The sequence below is a fragment of the Kogia breviceps genome, chromosome 17 (assembly GCF_026419965.1).
Source record: "Kogia breviceps isolate mKogBre1 chromosome 17, mKogBre1 haplotype 1, whole genome shotgun sequence".
Taxonomy (NCBI): Eukaryota; Metazoa; Chordata; class Mammalia; order Artiodactyla; family Physeteridae; genus Kogia; species Kogia breviceps.
The window spans coordinates 73,288,787-73,313,021 of NC_081326.1; the positions used below are offsets into that span (position 1 = coordinate 73,288,787).

The window sequence follows — 24,235 nt, forward strand, 5'->3', positions numbered from 1 at the left end:
AGGTCCTCTACTAAGCGCTGTATCCTCAACGACGCCCGGTGAGCTGCTTCGCTCACCTGCTGAATCCGGGTTGATGGTTTCGGCAGCTGATGTACAACTCACTTCAGGCACCTTGTGGCGGGTGAAATGCTCAACGTCCGAGATGCTGCTGTTGGAAAGCGCTCTTTTCCCCACGCTAGAGTCTTTAGGCGAGCGCCTGGGGGTCTCCGTGAGTTCTCTAGGAAAAGCTCTGTACCTCGGGGTGTCAAGTGCTGGGACGCGTGGTATTGTTAAACTCAGACCGTTGGTTTCAATCCCTGGAGGGTTATCGGTCCTGCCATCAAGACAACAGGGTCCTTGAGGATCAAGCTGATTCTCTTGACCTTTGGGGATATCTATGGAACCAGGGCCCTGCTGGTTGCCAGCATCTGAAACCACCTCCGCAAGGGCATGGGGAACCCCAGCACTACTACGTTGAAGGCTGTGCCCGGAGGGATCCGTGCTCCTGACATGCACGGCTGAAGGCTCAGCAAGACCTCCCCGTTGCCGCAGGGAGTCCGCATCTTCAGCAGACTCCTCGGGGCTACTGATTTGGGGCGCAGAGACAGACTTGGTCAGTTTGGTGAGAGCCAGTTCCCGCTCCTCCTCCTCAAAAGGCAAAGAGCTAATGGAGGTGAGAGAGGCCTGGATCCCGCTGGGCAAACTCGTATTGCTCTCTGTGTGTCCACCCTCTAAGGAGTTCCTGTGGAGCGCATGTCTTCGAACCAGCTGGTGCAAGACATCCCGGTCACTAGGTAACTCCTGGGCTCTACTTCGGGCCTCGGACCAGGCAACGGAGCTTGGCTCGCTCTCGATGCCTGAATCAGAGATGATGGAAGAGGATCTCTTGATGACCCCAGATAGTACGGACACTTCCTCCTGCTCCTCTGTGTGAGGGTCCTTTGGGGAAGCCTTGACATCCAAGGGATCCCTCAGAGAAGAGGTTAGTGGATCACAGGGCTCCGGGGGGATCAGCTTCAGACTCAGCAGCACCATCTTGCTCCCCTGGTCTGCTCCCTTTCCGAGAGTACTTAACTCATGGAGTGTGGTTTTCTCTGAAGAGATGGCATTGTGATGACTTCTACCTGCTACCCCTTTGCTTAGCTCAGTTCTGTCTAATTCATAGTTATCTCGAGAGCACCCACTCTCGTGCTGGGTACTGGTGACCGCTGTGGGTTCAGCTCTGCAGGGGTTCTTATTGCTAGAATTCACATCAATGTAGGTCAGTGCTGGGGCCTGGCCATCCTCTGGACCAGGACTCCTCCTGGGCAGGTCCTCATCTGTCGGCAGGTGCGTTCCAACATCAGACCTTTGGCCAGTCTGACGTTCATCTTCAGGCAAACCTGGTTTGTTCTGGAATTCACCAATTGTCAGATACACCTGAGATTCTGAGCGCATGTCCGTATGACTCGGTGTGGTGACATTCTCATTTGGCCCTGGACACCTAATAACGTCTTCATTAGAGTCCACCTGGGGTGGTTTCATGGTGGGCAAGACAAGGTCTTCCCTCAAAGATGATTTTCTATTTACAATATGGTTCTCCTCTCTGTCGTTTAGATTCAGTACTGAGGGACTTGTTGCTGGAACATCAAAACTAGGGTACACACTCAAATTATGCCCTACAAAAAGAAGAAAACAAAGAAAAATGTGTTATACTTTAAGAACCTACATTCATGGGGCTTCCCTGGTGGTGCAGTGGTTGAGAGTCCGCCTGCCAATGCAGGGGACACGGGTTCGTGCCCCGGTCCGGGAAGATCCCGCATGCCGCGGAGCAACTAAGCCCGTGCGCCACAACTACTGAGTCTGCACGCCGCAACCACTGAAGCCCGCACGCCTAGAGCCCCTGCTCCGCAACCAGAGAGGCCACTGCAATGAGAATCCTGCGCACCGCAACAAAGAGTAGCCCCTGCTCACCGCAACTAGAGAAAGCCCGCGCGCAGCCAACAAAGACTCAACTCACCCAAAAAGAAATAAATAAAATAAATAAATTTATTTTTTAAAATCTACATTCACAAATTACCCAAATGCCTGATTGTATAATAAAGAGTTTGTCTGGACTTTGTCCCTGCTTCCTGGGAGATATCCTCTAAATTCTTGGAATTTCCCAAGTGATAGGAATGTCAGTTATTCATGGGGGATCCTGAGCTAATGATAACGAGGTGACTCACGGTGAGTCCTCTGATAGTCTGTGCTGAGGAGGTGACTCAGGACGGGGGCTGGCCATGCCAGAAAGACCAACCACGTGACTAGCAGACTGACGGTTTGAACCACGTGACATCCGTACAACCTCTGGGGAGGAGAGATGGGATGGGGGTTGAGTTCCTTCGTGTGGCCCATGATTCAATCAACCATGCCTCCATTATGAAACGCAGTATGAACTCTAGACACGGAGGATTGACTAAGCTTCCCCAGTGGGCAATGCACATGCATACACCAGGAATATCACTCCTGGGGGCATAAAATTTCACATTTGGGACCCTTCCAGACCTTGCCCTGTGAGTCTATTCTTTTGGCTGGTCTTTATTTGTATCCTTCCTAATAATACTGAAATCACAAGTATACCCTTTTCCTGAGTTCTATGAATTGTTCCAGCAAATGATCGAACCTGAGGGGGTCATGGGAATCCCTGGATTGGTAGCCACTTGGTCAGAAGTCTGGGAGGCCTGAGAACCCCTGAGCTTGTGCCTGAGTTGTGAAGGAAGGACAATCGTATCAGAGACCGTGCCCTTAACCTGTGAGGTTTGACCAAATACCGGATTATCAGTGTCAGAAATGCATCACGCTAATGCAAAAGCTGCCAAAGATTATAATTCTAGATTTACCTTTTACTTAGTAAAAAAAAAAAAAAAAAAAACCACTTTGAATAATCAACACTTACAAATATTAAAACATTTACCCATCTTGTGTACAGTATTCAGAGCATAGAGGATGCTTTGGAGCCAGGAGCCCCTGGTTTCCAATCCGGACACTGACACTTGCCAGCTGTGAGACCTCAGACAGTTAGAAAAAAAATAAGCCTTTTTCCTAGTTGAATACATTTTCTTCTTGGGTGGGCAGGTTCCTAGTAACCAGTGGGCCTCACAGCCATAACTCAGAGTAGACTTCTGATATGAGATGGACACGTGGGGAAGACAGATTTCTGCTTTCTGATGGGAAACGCTGCCAAGCTTGAGCTCCATAACCAGGGCAATTATCGTACACGGCACTCAGACCACAAGAGGCTCCCAGGTCACTTTGGTCTTTATAGCAGGATGGAGGTGCGCCAAAGTGTGACCTTCTTTTTCTTACTTTCCTTGAGGGTAAACTATTTTTTTCTTGAGGGTAAACTATTATGTCTCTCATTCTCTCCCCTAGTCTCTTTTCTCCTCTTTCATTCCCCTCCTCCCCTCCTCCTCCTCCTCCTTCTTTTCTTTATTTTCTTTCTCTCTCTGTCTCTTTGTCTCTCTGTCTCTCTGTCTCTCTCTCTGTCTGTCTGTCTCTCTCTCTCTCTCTCTCTCCCCCTCCCAATATGCATAATTGGGATAAGATAAGTGCCTGTAACACAGCTCTTTTGAGAAAGCTATATGATATATTATTCAATTTCCATATACACCAAACCAAAAAAAGGGGACTGGCCTTTTATTTTCTTTAAACAGTTTAAATCTTCCATGCAATTTTAACGAAGTTAAATGATTATAATCATTATTAACATTATCATGGAGTAAACCATTGAGACACTTACTTAAAAACTACATGGAGCTTTTAGACATCATCTCATCCTTTGAGTGAAATTTATGATTGGGTCAGGGATTAGAACAAAGATTGTGAAGAATGAATCTCTTCCTTACCTGGACATGTTCTTTGCATCTTGAGACACTGAGCAAATTTTCCCTTCCTCTGGGGAACTGTCTCACACCCTACAGCAAGTTAGACATTCTCTCTTGCCAATTCCTAGTGTCTCCTCTACACACATGCAGCGTTAACACATCTACCACCATACCGTGATCCATGTGGGCATGGCTGGTTCCCATTGGAGAGGTGAGTTTGTGTTTTATAAGTATCTACATCCCCAAGGCTAGCATCCTGGCTACTTCACAGCCAATGAATTGTGTTCATAAAATGAATGGAGAATAGCTCAGAAAAGCAGCAGGACAAAGACTATTACTCTCATCGACCGTTTGTACTGGTGTGAAAAAACACAATCTCAACATTATTTAGTCCTACAGATGGTAGATTGACGTATCCTGTGTGCAACGCCCTATACTGGGCCGAGCTTTAGAGCGGGAAAGTGGGGAGCAGTTATAAGAGTGAACCAGCCTTTGTCTTTATGGGATTTTCAAAATATTGGCAAACAAACGTGGTGAAGGACAGCTGGCTCTCCTACCCAAACATGCGGGTCGTATGCTGGAAAATATGACTTGAGCTTCCTCAAGGAAGGAGACAGTGGGTCAACCTAAGTAGGGAGGATAGTGGGCACAAAGTCCCAGGAGCCCGGGCGGCAGAGTCTGGTGGGGTGTTGGCTGGATCCCACGTGGATGCGGCAAGAGTGAGCAGAGGAAGTGGGGGGAGGGCACGAGGTCAGACAGGAAGAGAGAGCCCACAACATGGATGAACTTGAGCGCCTCGTAGGAGGAAGGAGCCTGGTCCTTACATTACAAGTAACGGGTGGATGGGTGGGTTCTTGAAACAAAAAGGAAAGCTTTATCATAGACAGTTAAGACAGGACACAGGAAGCCCAGTGAGGAAGTAGACTGTCACAACAGCTATTTTAATTTCACTACTACAACTAGGGGAAAAAGGAGAGTAGCAAAGGATCCGAGTCACAGAGCATGGATTTAGACTCAGATACTAACGGTATTAGTTGACATGCATTCATAACTTCCTTTGTGCCAGTGGACGAAACTATCCACTGCTCCCGGTAGCCTATGGAGTAGAAACCACAACCCCTGTTGCCCAATTTCATACAGTTACTAGATGTTGGCCAAAAAAAATTCAAATCCAGGCAATCTGGCCAACTGTTAAGACCTTAGGAAAACAGCCGAATTGCCTTGGGACAGGAGAGCGAGGGGGTGGGTGAGACAAGGGGTTACAGAGGATACAGACAGAATTTGCAAGTTCCTGGTACAGGTTAAGTATTCCAGCCACAGTACTACAGCAGACCATGAACACACATTACAATTTTAGTATGAAAGTGAGATTCTTTTATTTCCCTTTTTCCACTACACTAAAAAAAAATGGAATACAAACCCAAAGTCTTCATTGCAAATTATAAAAATTAAGGCCACCAAGCCCTTGAGGAATAAGAAAATAGTTCTTTATTCGCTAATACTTTTGCTCCAGGATTAAAGAATCACCAAAGTAAAGTGTAAAAGAGCAAGAACCTCAAGAATAGCTTTGGGAAATAGACTCACATACGTAGAAAACAAACTTATGCTTACCAGAGGGGTGGAGGAGAGAGATAAATGAGGAGTTTGGGATTAAAATATACACACTACTATATATAAAATAGAATACCAACAAGGACCTACTGTGTAGCATTCGGGACTCTACTCAGTATCTTGTTAATAACCTACAATGGAAGAGAATGTAAAAAAAGACTATATATATTTACATAGATATGTGTAAATATAACTGAATCGCTGCGCTGTACACCTGAAACTAACACAACATTGTATATCAACTACTTCAATAAAATTTTCAGAAAAAAGAATATCTTTGGGGTTTGAGCATGGATATAGGTGACTCTGTAAAAGTAGTTTTGGGGAAGGGGTTGGATCAGGTGAGAGGTGTGTGTGTGAGGAAAGCCTTGGGGAAGTATCCAGGCCTCTGCGAGCAGCTGCCTTGGGGGTCCTTCCAGGGAGATGTGACCGTAAATGCTGGGGTCCTAGCCTCAAACGAGTCCCATGTCCAAAGCACATAACAGAAGTTGCAAAGCAATGCCGGTCCTAAAATACTCTGTAGATGTGGACAGTGCATGGCTTCCAGGGACCTGTGTGGGCAGATGGCCCTAGAAAGACCTCCCCTAACAATGACTCGCCGCTGTGAAACTCTAGGGCAGTGATGTGATGGGCAGTAAAGAGGGTTATCAGGGAGCCCCAGAAAGGCTGACATTGACTTTCCAGCTAAAGCTGCAGGACGGATGAGGCTCTGCTGAAATGAGGTTGATTTACAAAAAATAAAGATATGTGAGTATATAGTATATATATATGGTATAGCACATGTGAGCTGGAGGACTGAGATTTATACCCACTAGAGTACCTATTAATATGTATGTAAAAGAAAGACTGGAAGGTGATCTGAAGTCTAATAATGATAGTATTAGGGGGTCTGATAGTGGGTGCTTATTTTAAATACCTTCTCTAACTGTTCAAATTTTCTGTAGTTCAATCATGTAAGTACAATGAAGATCAACATATGTACATACGTACACACACACACACACACACACACAGAGTCTCAATCCAATGTTCTGAGCTTTTTTTTTCTTTCAATATATATATGTATTTTTTTGAGATGGGTGCCAAATTTTACTTATTTATGTATTTGTTTATTTATTTATTCTTTACCTTCATTGGAGTCGAGTTCATTTACAATCTTGTGTTAGTTTCAGGTGTACAGCAAAGTGACTCAGTTACACACATGCATATCTCCACGGTTTTATTTTTTGGCTTAGATGCTTTTCCTGTAGAGGCCATTAGGGGGAGTATTGAGATTGTTTTGCGCAGCTGGTTGGCTGCCATCTCTGCAGCTCACACGCAGTCAAGCCGTCATACACAGCGTAGACACTAGATGTCAGGGTACAACCGGAAACCGAATAACATCCTTTGTTTGCAAAGTTGCAGCCCTTGGAAGTCACCTAGACTTTTTAAAACATCCTACAAATCTCAGATTGCAGAAACTCTGAAATTCAAGTGGCCCCTCCTTTAATTATGGGCACCCCAATAGAATGGTTTAGAAAACATTTTGCCAAGAGGTGACAAGCAGACACGGGCTTTGGCATGGCAGTGAACTGGCTTTGACAAGCTGTGTCATCTTTGATTAATATTTACCCTCTTTGTGCCTCCGTTCTTCTCTGTTAGATAGGGCTTCTGAGGTTGTTTATAGGGTTGAAGAGATAAAGCTCATAAAACCTCCAGCATAGGGGCTGGCATAGTTTGGTCCTTTAAGGGATCGAACATGGGTCTCTTTCAGCTGTGTCATTTGTAAGAGCTTCTTGTGTTTCCATGAGCAGGGCTGTGCAGGGGACACAGGGAACGGACGTTCGCTCTACAGTTCGCACTGGGCTCTTTCCAGTTGATGGATCAGTTCATTAACAAACTCTGTGCAGCCCCAGCAAAACAGATTGCAATCTACACACACACACACGCGTGCACGCGCACACACACACACACACACACACACACACACGTTACCTCTTCCCCCTGAAGTGAGCTGTTCATCCATTAATCCATACATTTATGTGCCCACTTTCTCAAATACTTTACCTGGCTCGTTCCATAAAGCAAGCACCGCATAGGAATGTCAACCGAATGCCATTTAGGTTCAACCAGAAATGAATTTATATTTGAATTGTACATTTGAGATAAGAAAAGATCTCCGTCTGACTCTCAGGGGACTCTGGTGAGGGGGAGAATTTGGTTCTCATCTTACAGGTGAAAACACTGAAGCGGTAAATACAATTCTACCCCCGGAGTCCAAAAGGGAGTCTTTACTGTAAGTGTCCTTTGCTTCCATTGCTTTGTCCATTCACGGCAACAAAGTCATTTCCAATAACAAGCTTAACCCTAGTTCTTGCTTCTCCTCTAGGAACTGACAAATACTCCGTTGATTTGTTCCCATGGCTGCTGGGATGTAAACAGAGCAACTGATGGGAACCCAGCGGTAAGCCCTACCCTTGAGGTTTCCAAAGGAAAAAAGGAAAAGACACACCTGTGGCAGGGCAGTCCACGTATCTGTCCTCGAAGATAACAGGCAGAGTGCTCCAGTCACCATCAATGTCCAGACACTCTGCGGGCAGCGGGGGCATGGTGGCGAGGTACTCTGAATTCCGGACATCCAGAGACAGCTGGCTGTGGGTCTGGATCCTGGGAAACACAGACCCGATGAGCATCCAAGGAAGATTTAAAGGTTTTAAGCTTACTGCTCCATCCCTCTCATCCCAAGACAGCATTCAGTAGACTCTTAACAATTGCCTTCTGTCTGTCTACCCTCCCTTTCTTCCCAGCTACCTACCCAGCCCCCAAAGCCCTAGTCTGCTTTGAATCAGAACTGTTCTGGCTGCTGATCAGGACATGGATTGTGTGATTAGGCAAAACACCAGGGCATTTATCACATACCAATTAGTAGAATGTAATAGATACCATTCTAGTGGAATGTACGCTGAGTTTCTAAATGGCTAGGAATCGTAAATTAGTGTTTTGGAGGAAACACTTAAATCTATATATACTTTACTCCTATTTCTCTAACTACCTATAGCACTTAGGGTCTTAATCATATTTTGTGGCATTTGAATTCAGAACCATCTAAAATTGCTTTTTTATTGCTTGCTGTGTGGACAAGATCCTTGATTAGGGTGTAAATTCCCCTAGTTCAGGAGCCGTGTTTATAGGATATAAACACATATAGGATTTTATATGCATATAGGATTTTAAAATGCCCCTTATTCCTCCTCCATGACCCAGATATCGCTCCACGAGTAGCGATATGATTGCAGAATTTGAAATAAACAGTATTCCTAACTCAAAGGCTGGGCTGGTGGAAAACGTTTACTCCCTTCTCCTCAAGTCCCTGCAAAATGGCAAGAGTTGCTTTTTCCCCCATGAAGGGAAAATTATTAACAACCATCACTTTTCTCCATGCCAGCCCAATCACTCCTGCCCAAGCACAGGTGATGCTCTTATCGGGTTGGTGAGTTTGGGAGAAGAACTGAGCACGCATAGCTACTTTCTGTCTGTCTGTCTTTCTGTCTCTTTGTCCAACTGCAGATGTTTTTAGAGCAGCCTGACTCTGGAAGTCCCCAACTCACTCTCCAGCCCTTTGGATTATCTGCCTGCAGAGAACAGTTCTGTAGCTGCGGAATGTTGCACAGGCCAGGGCAACTTCTGTAATCCGGCATCCTCAGTAAGAAATATGATGAAGCTGGACATAGATGCACATATGCTATTTTATATATGTATATTTAACATAAATATGAAATGTGTGTATTTCATTTGCCTCTTATTTCTCAATTGGCTTTTAACCTATGAAAGAAAAAGAGAAGCACTTTATTCTCTCCCTCAAAGCCATGAAGGCCGTTGCAAATTCATCATTCTTTGGACCTCTGTCTGAATATTTAAATGGAATTTTGTTGCCATCAGTTCTGCACTCAGCTAGCATCCATTTTTGGTCCAGTTTTCAGCTTATTAACAAAGTATACTGATTGAACACCAATGTGCATAAGAGGATGTGCACAGGGTAGGGAGTAAACCTAGAGGATTGGAACTTGACTCTGGGCCTAAAGAACTTACAGAGTCGTGAATAAATTAGGTGGTTAATCAGCTAATTATAATACAACAGGATCGGTGCTGGAGGGTCAGAACTAAGTTATTTTAGGCGGGGTGTTCTCTCTTGCTGGAATGTGGTTTACAGACATTGTGAACGTGACCACACGCCTCAAACGATGCTTCTCACGTGTTAACAAATAACTAAAAATTCCAGGGCACGTACGCTATGAGCTACCAGCTCACAGCTGTCAGGATGGCTATTATCGGAACAAACAAGTGTTGCTGAGTGTACGGAGAAGCTGAAACCCTTGTGCCCTGTTGAGGGGAAGGCAAAATGGTGCAGCTGCCGTAGAAAACGGTACGGAAGTTCCTCAGAAACTTCAAAATAGAGATACCATATGAGCTGGCAATCCCACTTCCGAGTTTTTATCCCAAATAATTGAGATCAGTATATTTAAGAGATAATAGCACTCCTATGCACATAATAGCACTATTCGTAACAGCCAGGATATGAAAACAAGCTCATTGCCAGTGGACAGATGAATGGATAGAGAAAATGTGGGGGAATGGAATATTATTCAGCCTTGAAAAAGGAGATTCTGCAATCTGTGACAACAGGGATGGACTTTGAGAACATTACGCTAAATGAAATAAGCCAGTCACAGAGGGACAAACTCTGCATGGCTCTGCTATACATGAGGTATCTAAACTAGTCAGATTCATAGAAGCAAAGAGGGGAGGGGTGGTTGCCAGGGGTTGGGAGAGGGGAAAATGGAGGATTTCTCATCACGGGGCAAAAAGTTTCAGTGAAGTAAGATGAAGACGTTCTAGAGATCTGCTGCGTAGAGCGTCTAGGGCCTTGTTCCTTTCATTTTTATTTCAAGGTCAGGTTTATCCTGACTCCCGGAGTACAGCCCAACAGCATACAGATACTTCTATTTACAGGTCAAAAAATCTACATTCTATTTTTCTACTTTTAGGATAATGGTTCAACGCTATATAGAGTAGCCATAGCAGGGAGGCTAGGCGTGTGGGGTCTGGACTTTGACAGATTCATGTTTGCATCACTTGCTGGCTGTGCGGTCTAAGTTACTTAACCTCTCTGAGCCCAGGTTTCCCCAGTTTCTTCTGTAAAGTGGGGATAATAACAGTTCCTTGCTCAGGGGCTGAGTGTGAACATTAACTGAGCCACTGCGTGTAAAGTATTTAGCACAGCCTCTTACCAGAAGCTTCTCAATAGACTTATTAGCGCCAGGAAGGCAGGTGAAGTGCCTGCTGCGTTCAACTCTATAGACACGGCAACTTGTAGAAGAAATGATTTTTAAAAGGGAGACGGTGTTACAATTATTACTACAGAAATCACAACAGACTGACATCTCAATGATCATTTTACAGACGCTCAGTCATCAGTATAGGTCTTCATACTCATCCGCAGCTTCACATTCATTCATTCAATAAACTTTCTCTGAACACTTCCTTACTGCGTGAAAAGCACTGGCTGGCACCGGTAAAAACAGAGAGAGGAACAATAAAACACACGCTTGCTACTAACCAGTTCTAAATCATTTTAAAACACTTTTTAAACAGTGCAACCCACGGCAAGAAATGGTCTTCATTTTACACGGCCACGGAGTACATTTAGGCCCACTCCCAGAAACACACACGCTGAAACGAAAGTTTCAGAAACACTTCTTACTACTACTGCCTATCTTACCTTACCCTGTCCTATCCTATCCTATGTTATTTTTTTTTTTAACATCTTTATTGGAGTATAATTGTTTTACAATAGTGTATTAGTTTTCCCTCTACAACAAACTAAATCAGTTATACATACACACATGCTCCCACATCTCCTCCCTCTTGCATCACCCTCTCTCCCACCCTCCCTATCCCACCCCCCCAGGCAGTCACAAAGCACAGAGGTGATCTCCCTGTGCTATGCAGCAGCTTCCCACCAGCTATCTAATTTACATTTGATAGTGTATATATGTCCCTGCCACTCCCCCACTTCGTCACAGCCCACCCCTCCCCCTCCCCATATCCTCAAGTCCATGCTCGAGTAAGTCTGTGTTTTATTCCCGTCCTACCACTAATCTCTTCATGACATTTTTTTCCCTTAGAGTCCATATATATGTGTTAGCATACGGTATTTGTTTTTCTCCTTCTGACTTACTTCACTCTGTATGACAGACTCCAGGTCCATCCACCTCATTATAAATAACTCAGTTTCATTTCTTTTTATGGCTGAGTAATATTCCATTGTATATATGTGCCACATCTTCTTTATCCATTCATCTGTCGATGGTCACTTAGGTTGCTTCCATGTCCTGGCTATTGTAAATAGAGCTGCAATGAACATTTTGGTACATGAGTCTTTCTGAATTATGGTTTTCTCAGGGTATATTCCCAGTAGTGGGATTGCTGGGTCGTATGGTAGTTCTATTTGTAGTTTTTAAAGGAACCTCCATACTGTTTTCCATAGCGGCTGTATCAATTTACATTCCCACCAGCAGTGCAAGAGGGTTCCCTTTTCTCCACACCCTCTCCAGCATTTATTGTTTCTAGAGTTTTTGATGATGGCCAATCTGACCGGTGTGAGATGATATCTCATTGTAGTTTTGATTTGCATTTCTCTAATGATTAATGAGGTTGAGCATTCTTTCATGTGTTTGTTAGCAATCTGTATATCTTCTTTGGAGAAATGTCTATTTAGTTCTTCTGCCCATTTTTGGATTGGGTTGTTTGTTTTTTTGTTATTGAGCTGCATGAGTTGCTTATAAATTTTGGAAATTAATCCTTTGTCAGTTGCTTCATTTGCAAATATTTTCTCCCATTCTGAGGGTTGTCTTTTGGTCTTGTTTATGGTATCCTTTGCTGTGCAAAAGCTTTTAAGTTTCATTAGGTCCCATTTGTTTATTTGTGTTTTTATTTCCATTTCTCTAGGAGATGGGTCAAAAAGGATCTTGCTGTGATTTATGTCGTATAGTGTTCTGCCTATGTTTTCCTCTAAGAGTTTGATAGTGTCTGGCCTTACATTTAGGTCTTTAACCCATTTTGAGTTTATTTTTGTGTGTGGTGTTAGGGATTGTTCTAATTTCATACTTTTACATGTAGCTGTCCAGTTTTCCCAGCACCACTTATTGAAGAGGCTGTCTTTTCTCCACTGTATATCCTTCCCTCCTTTATCAAAGATAAGGTGACCATATGTGTGTGGGTTTATCTCTGGGCTCTCTATCCTGTTCCATTGATCTATATTTCTGTTTTTGTGCCAGTACCATATTGTCTTGATTACTGTCGCCTTGTAGTAGAGTCTGAAGTCAGGGAGCCTAATTCCTCCAGCTCCATTTCTCGTTCTCAAGATTGCTTTGGCTATTCGGGGTCTTTTGTGTTTCCATACAAATTGTGAAATTTTTTGTTCTAGTTCTGTAAAAAATGCCAGTGGTAATTTGATAGGGATTGCATTGAATCGGTAGATTGCTTTGGGTAGTATAGTCATTTTCACTATGTTGATTCTTCCAATCCAAGAACATGGTATATTTCTCCACCTATTTGTATCATCTTTAATTTCTTTCATCAGTGTCTTATAGTTTTCTGCATACAAGTCTTTTGTCTCCTTAGGTAGGTTTATTCCTAGATATTTTATTCTTTTTGTTGCAATGGTAAATGGGAGTGTTTTCTTAATTTCACTCTCAGATTTTTCATCATTAGTGTATAAGAATGCCAGAGATTTCTGTGCATTAATTTTGTATCCTGCAACTTTACCAAATTCATTGATTAGCTCTAGTAGTTTTCTGGTAGCATACTTAGGATTCTCTATGTATAGTATCATGTCATCTGCAAACAGTGACAGCTTTACTTCTTCTTTTCCTATTTGGATTCCTTTTATTTCTTTTTCTTCTCTGATTGCTGTGGCTAGAACTTCCAAAACTATGTTGAATAAGAGTGGTGAGAGTGGGCAACCTTGTCTTGTTCCTGATGTTAGTGGAAATGGTTTCAGTTTTTCACCATTGAGAATGATGCTAGCTGTGGGTTTGTCATATATGGCCTTTATTATGTTGAGGAAAGTTCCCTGTATGCCTACTTTCTGCAAGGTTTTTATCATAAATGAGTGTTGAATTTTGTCAAAAACTTTCTCTGCATCTATTGAGATGATCATATGGTTTTTCTCCTTCAGTTTGTTGATATGGTGTATCACATTGATTGATTTGCGTATATTGAAGAATCCTTGCATTCCTGGGATAAACCCCACTTGATCATGGTGTATGATCCTTTTAATGTGCTGTTGGATTCTGTTTGCTAATATTTTGTTGAGGATTTTTGCATCTATGTTCATCAGTGATATTGGCCTGTAGTTTTCTTTCTTTGTGACGTCTTTGTCTGGTTTTGGTATCAGGGTGATGTTGGCCTCATAGAATGAGTTTGGGAGTGTTCCTCCCTCTGCTATCTGTTGGAAGAGTTTGAGAAGGATAGGTGTTAGCTCTTCTCTAAATGTTTGATAGAATTCGCCTGTGAAGCCATCTGGTCCTGGGCTTTTGTTTGCTGGAAGATTTTTAATCACAGTTTCAATTTCAGTGCTTGTGATTGGTCTATTCATATTTTCTATTTCTTCCTGGTTCAGTCTCGGCAGGTTGTGCATTTCTAAGAATTTGTCCATTTCTTCCAGGTTGTCCATTTTATTGGCATACAGTTGCTTGTAGTAATCTCTAATAATCTTTTGTATTTCTGCAGTGTCAGTTGTTACATCTCCTTTTTCATTTCTAATTCTATTGATTTGAGTCTTCTCCCTTTTATTCTTGATGAGTCTGGCTAATGGTTTATCAATTTTATTTATCTTCTCAAAGAACCAGCTTTTAGTTTTATTGATCTTTGCTATTGTTTCCTTCACTTCTTTTTCATTTATTTCGGATCTGATCTTTATGATTTCTTTCCTTCTGCTAAATTTGGGGGTTTTTTGTTCTTCTTTCTCTAATTGCTTTAAGTGCAAAGTTAGGTTGTTTATTCGAGATGTTTCCTGTTTCTTAAGGTATGATTGTATTGCTATAAACTTGCCTCTTAGAACTGCTTTTGCTGTATCCCATAGGTTTTGGGTCGTTGTGTCTCCATTGTCATTTGTTTCTAAGTATTTTTTGATTTCCTCTTTGATTTCTTCAGTGATCACTTCGTTATTAAGTAGTGTATTGTTTAGCCTCCATGTGTTTGTATTTTTTACAGATCTTTTCCTATAATTGATATCTAGTCTCATAGCGTTGTGGTCGGAAAAGATACTTGATACGATTTCAATTTTCTTAAATTTGCCAAGGCTAGATTTGTGACCCAATATATGATCAATCCTGGAGAATGTTCCATGAGCACTTGAGAAAAATGTGTATTCTGTTGTTTTTGGATGGAATGTCCTATAAATATCAATTAAGTCCATCTTGTGTAATGTATCATTTAAAGCTTGTGTTTCCTTATTTATTTTCATTTTGGATGATCTGTCCATTGGTGAAAGTGGGGTGTTAAAGTCCCCCATTATAATTGTGTTACTGTCGATTTCCCCTTTTAAGGCTGTTAGTATTTGCCTTATGTATTGAGGTGCTCCTATGTTGGGTGCATAAATATTTACAATTGTTATATCTTCTTCATGGATCGATCCCTTGATCATTATGTAGTGTCCTTCTTTGTCTCTTGTAATAGTCTTTATTTTAAAGTCTATTTTGTCTGATATGAGAATTGCTACTCCAGCTTTCTTCTGATTTCCATTTGCATGGAATATCTTTTTCCATCCCCTTACTTTCAGTCTGTATGTGTCCCTAGGTCTGAAGTGGGTCTCTTGTAGACAGCATATATATGGGTCTTGTTTTTGTATCCATTCAGCCAGTCTGTGTCTTTTGGTGGGAGCATTTAATCCATTTACATTTAAGGTAATTAGCAATATGTATGTTCCTATTACCATTTACTTAATTGTTTCGGGTTGTTCTTGTAGGTCTTTTCCTTCTCTTGTGTTTCTTGCCTAGAGAAGTTCCTTTAGGATTTGTTGTAGAGCTGGTTTGGTGGTGCTGAACTCTCTCAGCTTTTGCTTGTCTGTAAAGGTTTTAATTTCTCCATCAAATCTGAATGAGATCCTTGCTGGGTAGAGTAATCTTGGTTGTAGATTTTTTTCCTTCATCACTTTAAATATGTCCTGCCACTCCCTTCTGGCTTGTAGAGTTTCTGCTGAAAGATCAGATGTTAATCTTATGGGGATTCCCTTGTGTGTTATTTGTTGTTTTTCCCTTGCTGCTTTTAATATGTTTTCTTTGTATTTAATTTTTGACAGTTTGATTATTATGTGTCTTGGCGTGTTTCTCTTTGGGTTTATCCTGTATGGAACTCTCTGTGCTTCCTGGACTTGATTGATTATTTCCTTTCCTATATTAGGGAAGTTTTCAACTATAATCTCTTCAAATATTTTCTCAGTCCCTTTCTTTTTCTCTTCTTCTTCTGGGACCCCTATAATTCGAATGTTGGTGCGTTTAATGTTGTCCCAGAGGTCTCTGAGACTGTCCTCAGTTCTTTTCATTCTTTTTTCTTTCTTCTGCTCTGCAGTAGTTATTTCCACTATTTTATCTTCCAGGTCACTTATCCGTCCTTCTGCCTCAGTTATTCTGCTATTGATCCCATCTAGAGTATTTTTAATTTCATTTATTGTGTTGCTCATCGTTTCTTGCTTCCTCTTTATTTCTTCTAGGTCCTTGTTAACTGTTTCTTGCAAATTGTCCATTCTATTTCCAAGATTTTGCATCATCTTCACCATCATTATTCTAAATTCTCTTTCAGGTAGATTGGCTATTACCTCTTCATCTGTTAGGTCTGGTGTGTTTTTATCTTGCTCCTTCATCTGTTGTGTGTTTTTCTGTCTTCTCATTTTGCTTATCTTACTGTGTTTGAGGTCTCCTTTTTGCACGCTGCAGGTTTGTAGTTCCTGTTGTTTTTGGTGGCTGTCCCCAGTGGCTAAGGTTGGTTCAGTGGGTTGAGTAGATTCCCTGGTTGGGGGGACTAGTGCCTCTGTTCTGGTGGATGAGGCTGGATCTTGTCTTTCTGGTGGGCAGGTCCTCGTCTGGTGGTGTGTTTGGGGATGTTGGTAACCTTATTATGATTTTAGGCAGTCTCTCTGCTAATGGATGGGGCTGTAGACCTGTCTTGCTCTTTGTTGGGCATAGGGTGTCCAGCACTGTTCTTTGCTGGTCCTTGAGTGAAGCTGGGTCTTGGTGTTGAGATGGAGGTCTCTGGGAGATTTTCGCCGTCTGATATTACGTGGAGCTCAGAGGTCTCTTGTGGACTAGTGTCTTGAGGTTGGTTCTCCCACCTCAGGGACACCGCCCTGGTGCCTGGCTGGGGCGCCAAGAACCTTTAATCCACACGGCTCAAAATAAAAGGTAGAATAAATAGAGAAGAAAGAAAAGGAAGGAAGGAGGGAGGGAGGGAAGGAAGGAAGAAAGGAAGGAAGAAATGAAGGAAGGAAGCAAGAAAGGAAGGAAGGAAGGTGCAGAGGAAGAAAGGGAGGAAGGAAGAGAGGAAGGGAGGAAAGAAGGGGGAAAGAAGGAAGAAAGGAGGGAAGGAGGGAAGAAAGGAAGGAAGAAAGGAAGAAAGAAAGGGAGAAGACAGAGTAGTATAAAGTATAGTTATTAAAATAAAAAATAATTATTAAGAAGAAAAATTTCCTTTAAAAAAAAAAGAAAAAAAAACCAGAAAAATGGGTCGGTCTAACCCTAGGACAAATGGTGCAAGCAAAGCTATACAGACAAAATCTCACACAGCAACACACACATACACACTCACAAAAAAAAAAAAAAAAAAAAAAAAAACAGAAAAATGGGTCAGTCTAACCCTAGGACAAATGGTGCAAGCAAAGCTATACAGACAAAATCTCACACAGCAGCACACACATACACACTCACAAAAAGAAAAAAAAGGGGAAAATAATAGTATATCCTGCTCCCAAAGTCCACCTCCTCAACTTGGGATGATTCGTTGTCTATTCAGGTTTTCCACAGATGCAGGGCACTTCAAGTTGATTGTGGAGCTTTAATCCGCCGCTTCTGAGGCTGCTGGGAGAGACCTCCCCCCTCTCCTCTCTGTTCGCACAGCTCCTGGGGTTCAGCTTTGGACTTGGTCCCGCCTCTGCGTGTAGGTTGTCCGAGGGCGACTGCCCTTCGCTCAGACAGGACGATGTTAAAGGAGCAGTTGATTCGGGGGCTCCAGTTCACTCAGGCTGGGGGGAGGGAGTGGCACGGGGGCGGGGTGAGTCAGCGGCGGCAGAGGCCGACGTGACGTTGCACCGGCCCGAGGCGCGCCGTGCGTTCTCCCGGGGAAGCTGTCCCTGGATCCCGGGACCCCGGCAGTGGCGGACTGCACGGGCTCCCGGGAGGGCCAGTGTGGAGAGTGACCTGTGCTCGCACACAGGTCTCTTGGTGGCGGCAGCAGCAACCTTAGAGTCCCACACCCGTCTCTACTGTCCGTGCCGACAGCCGCGGCTCGCGCCCGTTTCTGGAGCTCCTTTACGCGGTGCTCTTAATCCCCTCACCTCACACCCGAGGAAGCAAAGAGGCAAGAAAAAGTCTCTTGTCTCTTCGGCAGCTCCGCGCCCGGTTCTAGGGCTCCTTTAAGCAGCGCACTTAATCCCCTCTCCTCGCGCCCAGGCAGCAAAGAGGGAGGAAAAGGTCTCTTGCCTCTTCGGCAGCTCCAGACTTCTCCCGAACTCCCTCCCGGCCGGCCGTGGCGCACCAGCCCCCTTCAAGCTGTCTTCACTCTGCCAACTCCAGACCTTTCCCTGGGATCCGACTGAAGCCCGAGCCTCAGCTCCCGGCCCCGCCTGCCCCGGCAGGCGAGCAGACAAGCCTTTCGGGCTGGTGAGTGCCGGTCGGCACCGATCCTCTGCGGGAATCTCTCCGCTTTGCCCTCCGCACCCCTGTGGCTGAGCTGTCCTCCGCGGCTCCGGAGCTTCCCCCTCAGGCGCCCGCAGTCTCCGCCCGCGAAGGGGCTTCTAGTGTGTGGGAGTTTTTCCTCCTTCACGGCTCCCGCCCACTGGCGTAGGTCCCGTCCCTATTCTTTTGTCCCTGTTTATTCTTTTTTCTTTTGCCCTACCCAGATATGTGGGGAGTTTCTTGCCTTTTTGGAGGTCTGAGGTCTTCTGCCAGCGTTCGGTGGGTGTTCTATAGGAGAAGTTCCACGGGTAGATGTATTTCTGATGTCTCTGTGAGGAGGAAGGAGATCTCCGCGTCTTACTCTTCCGCCATCTTTAAGCCGTCTCCATCCTATGTTATTTTTAAAAGGCCGTTGTAAATCCACTAAGATGATCTCACCGTTCACTAAACGACTGTGACCTATCATTTGAGAAACACGCTCTAGTGTGTGCTTGAACAAGAAGGGTCTTGACAGCGAAGTTTCACTTGTCCATGCTGACGTGGGAGGGTGGTCCTGTCCCCTATGCAGACAGCATGAGCTCCCTGCGGCTGCACCCTCCCCTCCAGCTCTGACCACCAGATGAGTCCACGCGTGTTCCTGCAGTCGCCAGCATTGCAGAGCATCTGTTCACTATCTCTACGTACGATTTAATTCTGTTCACAGCCCTTAGGACCTGTCCTCCAGTAATTTTCTCAGTCTGAAATAAAATGTCCCTCTTGATTCTATAGTTCTTATTTTAATGACCTAATTAAACGTTTACCTCTTCCTAAATAGCATCATTGCTATTCTAGTGTATGCTTTCTTTCTACTGTAGGTTAATATCTACTATTAATTGAGTGGTAACACATTTCTCTAATCTCTGAAGTTGCACCAAGGGGCAAATGTTATAATCTCCTACGTATCTGCAGGGCTCAATCCCTCCCCCTGCTTTACAGCTCCGTTCAAGTGTCTCCTTAGGAAGCCTGTGTCTGACAGCTCTACGAAATAGCACACTTTGTGCCTGTCACGCTGATCTATTTCTCCACAGCACTTATTACGTTTGCCGTATCACATTTATTTATGTATATATTCATATATTTATGTATATATTTATTTGTGTATATTTATTTATGCATATGCTTTCCATTACTAAAATATGAGCTCCATGACAGAGGGAATATGTCTGTTTTGTTCACTGCTGGGTATCCAATACCCCAAATAGTATGTGGCACCCAGTCAACACTAAACAGACACTTGTTGAATAAAGGAACCTCCCTTTTACATCAAAGCACAAGCTAAGCAGTAACTAGTTTGATGTCACAAGTAGCATAAGTTACAGGATCAAGATTTCAAAACAGGTATATGAGATCTGAGATCCAAGGTCTTACCACCATAGTCACTTGCCAGGTTTTTAAGGCATTCGTTATAATTACCATAGCACGAAGTCTGAAGTCTTCATCCTGGTCCTCCCTGGTCCTACCTCCCTGGCTCCTACTTGCTCACTCCAATCTAGCTACACTTGCTTCTTGATGCTTCCAAACACTTTGTGTTCCCATACGAGAACCTCTGCACCAACCATTTCCTCTGACTAAAGAGTCTTCTCCCGTATCAGGGTATGGCTTGCTAAATCCTCAGTCTCTGCCCAAATGCCACATCCTCAGAAAGACTTCCTGTTATCTCTGGCTCAAACATTCCTTCTCCCACACCCAGTGTCGCGTGGGAGCCCGTTCATATTGGCTCGCAAGAGCCAGCTGTATTCATCTCTTCCTGAATCCACATTCAGTGATAACATGTCCCTAGCTTGAACTTGACCATGGTGGGAGCATGGACACATGGAAATTGGCAAACACTACAGACTGGAGTTTTTCTGTTTGTTTTTGCTTTTCTGAGGGCAAGTTGTGAAACATTTATGAGGACACTGGCCGTACCTCTTCTCATAATTTTCTATGTCCCTACCTTGATGTGTTTTGCTTTACTGATCGCTATCTGAAATGAGATCATGTACTTCTTCCCTGTCTCTCCACTACAATGAGTGACCCATGGGGAGAACATCTTTATTCTGTTCCCTGCTGCATCCCCCAGGGTCAACGGGAACAGCAAACATTTGTGTTAAGTCATCAGACATCACCTAACTCTTTCTGAGCAGAGTCTGCTGCTACCCCAGGTCGGGTCCTGTGCACGGCTGGTCTCGTGTGATCTTCACAACTATTATCCTACCCATTTTAAGGAAACGAAGACTAGGTGAGCTTCAGGGGACAAAACAAGCAAACAAACAAACAGAAAATCAATTCTCTCAAGGATCTGCTGCAAGTAGAGGCGCGGGATTTTGAACCCAGGTCTCGCGGGTACCGTATCATCTGTACTTTGTACAAGAGGTTGTCATTCCGACAAAACTCTGCCAGGACACTAGCTGCCTATGTGTCTGTCACCTCCTTGCGTGTTCACACTCCTTGGGAACACAGCCAGGGCCTGGCAGTCTGAGGTTTACACAGTGTTGTGGTGATTTGCAATTAGATTTCCTGCAGTCGAGTCTTGAATCGCAGTGCTTTGCTCAGTGGTCCTCAAAGTGATGCTTATATTTGCCAAATTCACTCTTCCCAATGTTCATTTTAAAAAATACAGTTGGTTCCAGCAGGGGGCTGCACTGAATGAATGAATGCATGAGTGGGTGACTCTAGATATTTCTAGAAAAGCCATTTTAACATGAGCTATGTTTTCCTTGGTGCCCCTCTTAATTTCAGAATCCATGAGGCAAACTTAAACATTTCTGTAACTTTCCAAATAGAATTAAGTGTGGGGAGAAAATAAGGTTATAAAGATGAAGGTGAAAAGATCTTCGGGTCTGTCCTAAGTGATGGATGGATTTCAAGTGTTTCTCCTGCTGGATTTACTATAGCATCTCAAACATTATTCCATCCACATTTATTTTGGAGGCAAACATACTATTCAGAAACCAAAAAAAAATGCTTGGACTTGTGTAGCCAAGGCCAGACATCTTGGAGGAAGCACTGATTGTGCCCACAAGGGAAATCTACAATGAGAGACAATGACCTCATCTTTTGTCAACCCTTGGACTTTTCTGAATATTTTAAAAATTTTTCTGGAGGAAGTCAAACTGTCCTCCTAATTAGGTAGTTCAGCCTTAATTCTTATGCTAAATGCATTTCATAGCTGCTGCAAAGTCTCAGGTGAATTTTTTTTTTCTTCTGACATAGCTTGTGCCCACACCACCTGCTTCTAATTCATTTTGCAAAGAGGACTCAGCACAGACGTCTTCAGGGACCTAGGAAGTCTTGATTCTGTCTACAGAACCATAAGGATACTCAACAACAACAACAAAGCTTTGGCTATTGATGTTCTCTGCCCCCTGCCACCTCCAGCCTCTGCAATTCGTCTGACTCTTTTGCCTTCAGAGAAAATGCACCTGAATGTGCAGAGGTGGGCAGACTTCTCTCCTTCATGACTGGAGATGAAGGGAAGAAATAACTTTGAACAAGAATGTCCTTGGCGCTTAGGGTACACGATGTGGGCATGCAACTGGTTACTTACAGATTTTCCTGAAAGGTCAAGACTGCAAGTTTTTGGTGCTCCATATAAAAGAAGGCCTCGGAAAACCTTCGGACCTGAGGAATAAAATAGCATAAACAATGTAACTCACTGGGTGGGTTTGGCCTTCACTTTTTTTAAAAAAAAAATATTTATTTCTTTTTGGCCACACCATGCAGCACGTGGGATCTCAGTTCCCGACCAGGGATCGAACCCGTGCTGCCTACCGTGGAAGCGCAGAGTCTTAACCACCCGGAAGTCCCTAGCCTTGACTTTTTAAAACGAAATTAAGGCTCAGTGAGGGAAGTAACATATGTTCATATCAGGGAGAGCTTAGCCCACAACCCAGAGGTTCTGAAACACTAGTATTTCTACCCACTCCCAGCTGCCCTCTCTATTTCTGGTTCTTAGCACAAACCTGATTTATGGACACGACTGAACGCATGTTTATGAATGTGCTCTTGGCTTGCGTTCTGTCGTTTTTACATTTAGGTCTTATTTCTTCTACTAGAATATGAGACCCTTGAAAACAGAGGCCATAAATAAATGCAGATGAAATAGAATGTGCAGAGCCAGTCATGCAAGTGTGTCCGCTGAGCACTTTGTAGACTTAGCTCTTTGGTCCTCTTGCTGGAAACGAGAAGACCAACATCTTTTATTACGCATGAGTACCCACCACCGTGCACTCCAGCTGGTGGCAAAAAAATGCGCTAGGAACGATGGAGTAGATGTGAAGACACTTCTTTGAAACACTATCAGAGCACTTCGTCATATCCCTGAGATTGGCTTGCTATCATTTGGTAGCCAAGGAAGGTATTTTTTGAATAGCAGAGCAAAGATTTGAAAGTCGAAGCAAGTTCATGGTGGAACAGGTCTAGTGCTTGGGTCTACAGAAGTCAATCCCAACTTTTATTCTGTCCAATAAGCCAACTATTGAAAAGCTTTCTTGAGAGATCACTGGTGCATGATGAGAGAATTTATACCATTGAACCCCTTACCCGCAAGGTGTGATGCTCCTGGGTGAGATAAGCGGTCACTTGGGAGTGTAATGTCACCGTGTCCAGGAATTGGGTCCACAGAGCCATCAGGTGGGAGGCCAGCTGGGCAAGATCCTTACTTATCTGCTCAGCTATCTTCTCTGGATTATTCAACATCTGGGGAGGTAAAAGGGTGGCAGTAAAGGACCTCCGCTCCATGAAGCCACTGCCGTCTTCCTCCTGAAGTCTTTACTGGCTTCTGTGCCTTTAACAAATCCCTCTCCTTTCTCTGGACTCTCCTCTGCATCCTACTACGTTCTGAACTCAGTACTCGACAATCATGATAGCTTCCTCTTATTAATATCTACTAGTTGGCGGGTAGAACACTAGGTGTTTTTACAAGCCCTTTCCTGTTTAATCCCCACAGTGAACCTTTGGTAGAGTTACTGTAGCCATCATTTTATACAAAAATAAAATGAGAGAGGATTAAATAGCACACCCAAGGTCACACCAAGCTGAGATTCAACAGTAAGACCATCTCACCACAAAGCCATGGCACTAACGCTGCCTTTACAGAGCAGGCGTCGTAAAACATCTCCCGAGAAGCAATAAAGTCTTTATAACCTCATGGCATCTAACTTGCTAGCTGATTTCCACATGGCTGTGCTCAATAGACCCTCCACCATCTTCCCCCCTTCACTCCAAATTTCTTAAGGAGGATCCCAGGTCTTAATGAACGCTCGAAGGACCCAGCCTTACAGAGGTCCGGAACCCCTGGGGGAGCTTTTGGCTAGCTTCAGTTTAGAACTACAAGAGCCTCCTGCCTGAGGGTAACTTTCATTGTGGAGAGGTGAGAAGAGAGATCACATCTCTGAGGACAGCCAGAGAACCAGTGGTCCAAGCCTAACCCTGAATCCTACGCTTCATCACTTACCCACCAAGCATTTAATGTGCATCTCCCATATTCCAGGCACATGTTTAGAATACACGGGAGCACAGATGAATTAGAGAGCGTCTCTTGGGACTTCCCTGGCAGTCCAGTGGTTAAGACTCTCCACTCCCAATGCAGGGGGCCTGGGTTCGAGCCCCGGTCGGGGAACTAAGATCCTGCATGCCGCCGGGTGCGGCAAATAAATAAAGTGAAGTTCAGTAAAGGTGTTTTTTTTTAAAAAAAAAAGAGTGTCTCTGCCTGCAGAGAGCCTCACTCACCAGAGGAGATAGGAAGCTGGGTTAGCCATGAGGACTATAGCCAATATTTTATAAGTTTAAATTTAGAATAATCTGTAAAAATATCAAATACCGTGTTGTATGCCTGAAACTAATATATTG

The 24,235-nt window shown here is 43.8% G+C and overlaps 1 protein-coding gene across 3 annotated transcripts in view; it reads right to left on the bottom strand.

The window, feature by feature from the left end:
- The window catches only part of FAM135B (family with sequence similarity 135 member B), a 273,666-nt gene that overhangs the window by 29,452 nt on the left and 219,979 nt on the right, over window positions 1-24,235 (bottom strand). For all 3 annotated transcript variants that reach the window (XM_067017174.1, XM_067017173.1, XM_059042852.2), the window contains exons 10-13: window positions 22,928-23,083; window positions 21,933-22,006; window positions 7,927-8,081; window positions 1-1,637 (exon numbers count right to left, since the gene is read on the bottom strand). The exon at window positions 1-1,637 is cut by the window's left edge and continues 365 nt beyond it. In XM_067017174.1, coding sequence (XP_066873275.1) covers window positions 1-1,637; window positions 7,927-8,081; window positions 21,933-22,006; window positions 22,928-23,083 — 2,022 coding nt within the window. The remainder of the gene's footprint in view (window positions 1,638-7,926; window positions 8,082-21,932; window positions 22,007-22,927; window positions 23,084-24,235) is intronic.